Source organism: Cyprinodon variegatus, unplaced genomic scaffold (assembly GCF_000732505.1).
Source record: "Cyprinodon variegatus isolate N-32 unplaced genomic scaffold, C_variegatus-1.0 Scaffold667, whole genome shotgun sequence".
Lineage (NCBI taxonomy): Eukaryota > Metazoa > Chordata > Actinopteri > Cyprinodontiformes > Cyprinodontidae > Cyprinodon > Cyprinodon variegatus.
Window position 1 is genome coordinate 238,340 of NW_015151120.1, and position 8,762 is coordinate 247,101.

The 8,762-nt window shown below is 37.3% G+C and overlaps 1 protein-coding gene across 1 annotated transcript; it reads right to left on the reverse strand.

The window, feature by feature from the left end:
* Positions 1-397: 397 nt before the first annotated feature.
* Positions 398-8,676, reverse strand: ears2 (glutamyl-tRNA synthetase 2, mitochondrial). The gene is made up of 10 exons (XM_015394010.1): positions 8,389-8,676; positions 8,074-8,229; positions 6,571-6,760; positions 6,346-6,496; positions 4,393-4,714; positions 4,201-4,309; positions 3,902-4,055; positions 2,224-2,354; positions 1,983-2,118; positions 398-682 (listed from the first exon to the last, which is right to left on the reverse strand). Exons 1-10 carry the CDS (start codon positions 8,564-8,566, stop codon positions 587-589), a joined length of 1,623 nt encoding a protein of 540 aa, XP_015249496.1. The 5' UTR covers positions 8,567-8,676; the 3' UTR covers positions 398-586.
* Positions 8,677-8,762: the final 86 nt, after the last annotated feature.

Below are 8,762 nucleotides of genomic sequence, written 5' to 3' on the forward strand. Positions count from 1 at the left end.
AAACTAGAAAAAAATATATATAAAAAATAGCCTTAAATTTAAGCCCTTTTTATAAATGTAAAAAAAAAAAATCCTCCTTGCAGATGCTACAAAAATTGTACTCTCCTCCACACCCATTTCAATAGAAGGATTACAACAGGAGCTTTTCTTCCCTTGTAATTTACCCTTTTAGAAGTTTATCGTAATGTGATGGTGCACTTATTTCTCTTCAAAATAAAGACTGTGCCCTTAAATGAAAACCGAAGTGCCATACCGAAACTATAACTCTTTCTTTAATGTCAAATATGTCAGCTGAAGATAACCTGCTATTTTTCTAAAGAATTAAATTTGCATAAAAACACCAAGGTACTTCCCATCCAGGTGTGCATGAGTTAAGACACATGTTTTTTCAAAAGAATAAAAAGAAAAAAAGACGTTTTCTTTATTTTTTTTTATAAATACATGACAACTTTAAAAAGCACACAATTTCTCCAGCTGAGACTATTTCAGGCTTGATAGAATAACCATGTTTGTTTAAGAGATGCATTTCTCAATATACAGAACAGTTATTTATTCAGTTGAGTAAAAGGTTATTGGGTAGCCATCTTTAACACGTCTCTAAAGCAAGCAGAAGCTTCTGGAATCGATGTCTGATCTCTGCAGGACCCAGAGATACCATCATTTCAGCAACACTTGGACCTTGCTGCAACACAGAGGGCAACACATGGAGGTCGGTTAGGTTTCACAAAAAAAAACAGACTGATGGTGTATGTGAAACTCAATCTGAAGCAACTTCCCCGTTCAGTACCTCTTCTCTTAAAAATTTGCAGGTTTACAGAGTCGCTGCAGCTATCGATAAGCTTTTCTGTCTTTATTAAACAAAAATTAATTCTGCCTAGTCATGATGTGGACAACATGACAGAGGGAACAATATAAGTTTTAAACAGTCAGCTCACTTAAGTGCTGATCAGAGTTTGAAATCTGCATTTTAATGAGAATAATAGGAGAAATGAAACCTCTGAGTTTAAAAAAAACCCAGAAACTCCTTGATTGCATCTAAATATTCACCAGGTCCTGCTCATTTTCCAATAGAAAAAGATTAATAAAATGATAAATTATTAGTTTAACTCTTAATTGTTAAGTCTTAAAAAGATGGTTCTTGTTCCAGAAACATACAGAAGCCTAAATAGCAATGATCAGATGTGCCTGGTAAGACCTTTAAAGTCAGATTATAATCTTGTAGCAGCTTTAAATCTGACTGTAATAATGAAAGTTTGTTCTGGCAGCAACAACTCTGATGATGCAATGATGGTTTCAAAGATAAACCCAAAAAAACTAATTTTTAGAAATCTATAAAAGCTTGGTGGTTTATAGATGATCCACTATAAAAAAAACATTATTCAATGTTGTCTTTGAATAAGACTAAATCCTTTGAAAGTATTAACAGATCTTTTTAACCCATTCAAGAACATTTTTGTAACCCTTTTCTTACTGATGGATGTAAATGACTTTGGGTGATTTTTTTTCCAATGGTATGAGTTGTAACAGTTTTTTTAAATATTACAAATATCACAGATTTGTATATTATTATGAATAAAGAGGTAGACTGAGATGCGTTATAAACAGGCTCTAAAGGTCTGATTTTCGTCAAACTTTAACCGATGGATGTAGACTTGAAAAAAAAAAAAAATCGACATGCATCCAACCTGAAGTGACAAAACGTTCGATCACTTTGAACATTTTCCACAAATACAAGGACTTATGAATTACATGGAAACTTGTAATGCGTCATCAAGACCACCAAAGCTGCAGGCTAAGGTTCAGTTTACTCATGAGGCGACAAAAACTGAAGACTAATAACTTATTCACACAAACCGTGAGCCCTATGACTCATGAGACAGAGTTGCTCTCCACTGTGCTGATCTAATATAATTACTTGAATCACTAAACATCTGGAAAACAAAACACACTTGTTAGAACTCATAAGTATGGTATATTAGTACCTGCAAGCCGCTGAGAACCAGACGTAACAGCTTCATCACCTCTCTGTACTTGGTAGCTTTGGTCAGTTTAGTCAAACCCTTCAAGTCTTTACTGACTCGGTCCACTGACAGCTCCTCACCCTGCTCTTCAACCAACCTAAATACACAGACACAAATGTTCACAATCTTGATATAAAAAAAAAAAAAGATGCCGATGTGCAGTAAAGAAAAATGTGCAAGCTAGAAAGCTGCTCTTTCAAACCTCAACACAAAGGAAGCAATAAGAGGAGCCTCAGTGGTTAGCGCTGCCACCTGCTGGATGGAGAAGGAAGGACGGACCCATAGATAGGAGTAGGTTGGACCCATCAGCTCCTTCAGGGAGGCTATGTGACCCTGATGAAAACGGAACACAATAAAGTGAATATTACTAAAGGTATTACATAAAATATGCAATGTTTAAAAAAAATTATTAATAAAGAACGATTTAAAATTAACTTGTATTCCATACGGATTTGGTGATGGATCTACACAAAAAAAGGAAAAACGACTTGTTTTTAGGAACGTTATCAATACAAAGTGTGATGTATCTTTGTATCCACACCCTTTTTATTCTAATACCCAAAAGCAAAGTCCAGTATAGCAAACCACCATTAATAGCCACCCAATCAAAAGCATGTGCATAATTCAACCTAAATACAAAACTAATCTGCGAAGCTCCCAGATCCAGTCTCGTATTCCAACAAAGTTAAAAAACATTCGTTTGAGGACCAGAATGTTCACGTTTTGGACAAAGAAGACATGTGGTTTGAAAGAGGTGTGAAGGAAGCCATTTACGTTAAGAGAGAAAAACAATCTTAAACAGAGGGGGTGGACTCAGGATCTAGCTTTTAAAAAACCTACAACGCAGCGATAGAGTTGATTCCTTCCCGCTATCATCTGAAACCTCAACGCCATTGAGGGAACCAAAACATCTCGCCAACAATGTCCCTAACAACTCCTTTTTCAGAGGCATGAGCCAGTATCAGGTATTGAATGCTAACAAAGACCTCAACGATTCCCAGTTACTAAGGGGTGGACCTTTTCTTCTGGTTCAATTTGCACATTTTCTAAGCCATAACAAGGCTTTGTTGGGGTACTCTATAAAGCTTGGAACTCTTATTCTGACATTTTGAATTGAAAAAGCTTCCCTGATGGGGAGCAATTGTCTTCAAACTAGGAAAACAAAGTCCAGTGGTTTGTTTTTAACTTTACTGGAATGAGTATTACCCAGATGACTGAGAATCTTCACCAACAGCTGTCTGGTAAAGAAAATTATTGAACAAACACCATATAAAGGCCAAGAACACATCAGATAGGTCAGCAATAAAGTTATCAATGTCTAAAACAGAATAAGAATATAAAACAACATCCTTAGGGTTAGAACCACAGTTTGGTTGTTAGCGCCCGATGAGTTTGTGGTCAGGAAGAGTAAGGAAATTTATCAATCTTCCCCATTTTGGAAAAATGGCAAGAAAAAAGCCTTTGCTGTATGAAAGCCATCGGAAAACATGGATACAGCTTATAGTGGCTCTGATCAAATGAGATCCTAATACAAATAGCATTTCCTTTAAAACACTATAAGTGGCAGAAAATCAAAATGGCCATATCATACAAACACCAACAATACATGGTGGTGGAGGCATCATGATATGGGAATGCTTTTTTTCCCTCCCAGTACAAAAATGTAAGCTGTCTGGAGTTGAAAACTGGAAAAGGGCTGGCTAAATAAATAAATAAGTTTCAATAACATATAAATCATCTGCATGCTGTCTGCAGTTGTCTTTAACACGTTTTAAACTATACAGTTAGACCATAAACAAATAAATCGGCTGCATCTAACGTTTAGGATATTAAAAGACGAGATGGATGGCACTCAAAGTTTAACATCTTTTTATAATCACCTTACGGAGACGTAACACCCGTCTGATATAATCTTCTTCAAGCACTTCTTGGTCCTGGATATCTGCTGCGTAAAGCTGCTGGATTTGTTGCTGCAGATCTTTTATAAGCATATGACACTTCTGCTCATCGTCTATTCGCTGCTGCAGATGGATTCTGCCAAAGGTCAAAAAGACAAACAGATCCTTGAAACTTCAAAGATGAATTCGTTTCCTGAATTTAAAAAGCTTTAAACATGTCATCTTGGTTTAAAATATGGCTGAAATGATTGCATACAGTCATTTAAAGCTATTTCACTCACCTGTTGAACTCTGGTAGCTTCTCCAGGTCTAACAAAGCGGAGTGAGTTGTGATCTTTGAAGGATTAAACTCTGAAATGAGTTCTTCTAACCCTCTTCCTACTCGATTAGCTAGAAACAGACATATAAGCGTTCCTAAATAAAGTTGATCATTACGGAAAAGTTGCTCTAAGTTGGTTACCTTTATCACTTACTGGTAAATCCAGAACCACAGTTGGTTGTTATATCTAGCAGAGCCTCAGGAAGGACCCCTTCCCTCAAAAAGCTTTCAATAAAGATGTCCCCCTGTCTCTTAGACAGCTTACTGCCGTCTTTATTCAACAGAAGCGGCAGATGTCCGAAGGTGGGCGGCTTCCATCCGAGCGCCTGGTACATAAGGAGATGCTTGGAGGTAGAGATGAGCCACTCGGACCCTCGCAGAACGTGGCTGATGTTCATGTAGTGATCGTCTACGATGTTGGCGAGATGGTAGGTGGGAAAACCATCTGCTTTCATCACAACTGGATCGCCCTCCACCTAAATGCAAGAGAAAACAAACTCAGAGTTTATTTAATCCTATAGCAACACAGCAGGTGGGGGGGTGTTCATTTAATCTCTATCCCAGGGCCTCTGTAACACAATTACCCTCTTTCTGAGGTCTCAATTGCAAACAAACAATTAACATGTAAAGAAATAGAAAACTTTTAGAAAGATTATTTCATTTTATTTCTTTTTTACACCTTTTTAGTTATTACATGTATTACAGGATCAACATCAGCCCTTCACTGCCTGATGCTCTTTGTGGAATTTATTAGAGATATTTTAGACCAGATTGAGCATATAGCGGCTGGATTTTGATCACGTTTGTGGTTAAAAAAAAATAAAAAATCAACACAATTTATTATCCAGCAAAACACTGAGTTCAGAATCACAGCAAACTATGACGTGGTCTTGCTCAGTGTGGAAACAGCCAATCAGACATCAGGGTCTCGATAGAAGCTACCCTAATCCCACCCACAGGGTTTGATGGACGAAGTTGAGAGTTCAAATAAAATGGACGGGGCAGTAATTGCCCTGAAAACAATAAAAAAAAAATAAAAAATACAGAGCGACATAATAAAATTTACATTTAATGTCATAATTTCCAATACCTTTGATAATACAATATATTATTGTATTACTTGTTTGAAGTATTATATGGATAAATGTTTTAAATAAGGCATATAAAGGCTTTGAATTTATATATTTATTGGCACATTTTTTTTCTTCATATATTTATTTCCTTTTGCCAATTTAAGCTTCCATAGTTAAAGTGGCAGTTTTATTTTAACACCTTTAAAGTTGAAAAGGCAGACAAACACTAGGAGTGTGGGGAAAAAAAATCTATTTGGCGATATATTTTAATCTTCGGCTGCCTGATATAATATCGATCCTCAGTTCTTAATATTAATTAAAATAAAAAATTTTAAACCTAAAATAATGAGGGAAAATGATTACCTCTGAACCGCCACCCTGGTAGATGGCACTCTGGAGCCTTTTTGTTGTGCAGCACAGTAACATATCTATAGCTGAGGCAGTCAGAGTGGAAGACGTAGACTGACTCAACCCAAACAACATGGATACCAAAAATAACTCAATGATCAATACCTTCTAATGAACATATACAGCATTTGCTTTCTTATTTATATATTCAATATGTAAAAAATATTACTATTTCATGATAATATCTATTGTGACCCAGTTATCGTGACACATATAGCAACACCCATGCCAATACTCACCTCAAACTCACATACCTGGTTGTTGCAAAAAAGGAAAGGAATATATTTTTAGTACACTGTCTAACTTTCTTTCTTACATAGAGAAAAGTCTCCCAGTTAAGTTTTAAATAGCCTGTTTTTTTTTTTTTTATAGATATAAATACATGTCAGATTTGATGCAAATTTTGAGTTCATGATACTGAAGAACAGAATAATTAAATTGTATTTTTTTTACATTTCTTTCTGCTTATCTTTCTTATTTTCTTATTTTTATATTTCTTATTTTCCATCCAGTTTTCTGAGGATCCCCTCGGGCCCCCTGGCAGTTTTCAGAGGGCTGTGCCCCGCAGCTTAATAAAACCACTTGTGTAACCTACACCTTTTATGAAGAACCCACTCCAGACCAACCTGAGCCACATCGTGACGATTCAGTCCAAAGATCAGATCCTGAAAAGGCTTGACGCCGGCTTCCAGTCGAAACCTGATCACATGTGGGGCTCCCTGAGCCAGCTTCTCCTGGACCTGCTCCGCTTTCAGGTGACGACATCTGTTGTCATACCTGCAGAAACACAGATTCAAATGACTCCTTTTGTCTGGATCCAAACAGGCTTTGCAGAGTAGCATTTTAGGTACCTTGGTGTCTGACCAGCTCTTAGAGCCTCTCTTTTTAGCAGCTCCAGCCTCTGAGTGCTGCAGAAACAGTAGTACCCGTGGCCTCTCTCAACAAGCTCCTGGGCTACCTGATTGTAGAGCTCTAATCTTTGAGATTGCATGTAGGGACCAACAGGCCCTCCTCTGCGAGGGCTCTCATCTGGAGGAATGCCTGTAGGAGGAGATCTGATTAAATTATAAATGACAAAAGAGCTGAAACCATATGTGTGGAAAAAACTCCAAAACACGCAAACACAAAAAAGAAAATCAACTGAAAAATGCTGAAAGAAAACAATGCAAACAGAAACAGCAGAAAACTCTTGCCACAAAGAATATAGTATCCTTTTCTTTCTGTGATAACAGCCTTTTGTTTATGGTTACAATATTATTTTGTTTGCAATGGTTCGTGATTGTAGGTTTTTGCTTCCCTTTCACTCACTGCAGCATTTTTTTTGTTTGCAGTGTTATTCTGTTGCATTTGTGTGTTTACACATTTTGACTGGAAACAAGTTTTATAGTAAGGTTGTACAGCTAATCGCTTTCGCAAATAATTTAATTTCTACAAAATGCCATTTTCAAATCACCGAGGCACTAGGTTTAGGTCTTATTACATTTAACAGATACACTCACTTCCTCACTATGGCCTATTAGGTGACAGAAATTCACTTTAAATGGGGTTTTTACCAAAAAAAAGGGAGAAGAGTTTCAGCTAGCCCGCAGATCCATCCATACAAGTAGAAGTGAGAACTTATCCATGCAACAGTAAGAGTAATGTCCTATTACAACAGACTCTGGACAAGTAACTCTTCCAAGTAATTAAAACAATGGATTTCTAGAGAGAAAACTGTGCTTGTTTATTATTAGTACAAAAAATAATTGATCAGAGGCTGGTAGCTTGCTGTTGGGAGCAAAGTCATTTTAGCTGGGGCTGCAACTAACGTCTTTATTGCACATCAATTAATCTGTCGATTATTTTTTCGATTAATTGACTATCTGAAAGTAAAACGTTCCTTAAAGAAGACTTTTTGCGAAATCAAACCAGGTGAAACTATAATTTTTCACCTTGAGGAGTTCTGGATAGAGGATATTGACAGACGAATGTGTATTTGTCAGCATTAAAATGTTCATATTTTTCAAACAATTCTGATATAACTTCTGAAGGTGTGTTGCTCTGTCAGCTAAAGGCCTGTTTTAGAGTCTCTATACTCCAGTTAACGACTAATTACTAAATTAGTTGGCGATTATTTAAATAATCGATTAACCATGATTAATGTCAGCCAAATATGTTAACACCGCCTGCTGGTGGGCAGGGTGTCCTCTTATTTATTTTATCTATATAAAAAAAAAAAAACATTTTAACAGATACCTACTTTAATTAAACTTACATTTAGGTGTTTATTGGTTATAAAATCACCCTTTCTTGTAAAGATAAAGATCTGAGAATGAATAAACCCCTGATATGGGCCCAGAGTCCCTCCCTCTCACCAGCCCACTCCAACATGTCCTCTATGGACTCTGCTGCTCCTGGGACCAGCCTGCTCTGATCAGTGTCCTCCAGTCGCAGGATGAAGGTGCCCCCATATTTCTTTGCAAAGATGTAATTGTAAAGAGCAGTTCTAAGACCTCCAAGGTGCAAAAAGCCTAAAAAAATGAGTAAAAAAGATCATTAGGTGGTTAAAAACAATGTTTTCATTCATTATAAAACACAGCACATGAACTACATCATAAAGCATTCATAGACACATGTAGTCCACATGTGAACTTGCTTCACTGCATTTTAATAAATGAGTAATAACCTACCGGTGGGGCTGGGTGCAAACCTGACCCTCACCTCCCCCTGAACGGTGGAGCAGCATCGACCAGCAGCCGCTGAGCTGAACGGCAGCAGAGCTCGTCTGTTAGGAACTGCTGCTACAGGCTGACAGCCTCTCTGAAGGACTCTACTACCCACAAAACATGTCTTCAAACAAACCGACATGGCGGCAGAGCGGTTAGCAACTAAGAACTGACTCTATGAGGGGATAGCTGCATTTTTGCAACAAACTTAAGAAGCTGCTGCTGCTGCTGTTGAGACTTTTTTTTCCTTCTTCTTTTGTCTAATGGCAGATTGCAACCTTAACTTTTAGGTGCATAGCGCCACCTACTGTACCGGAGTATGTAGCATGGGCCACATC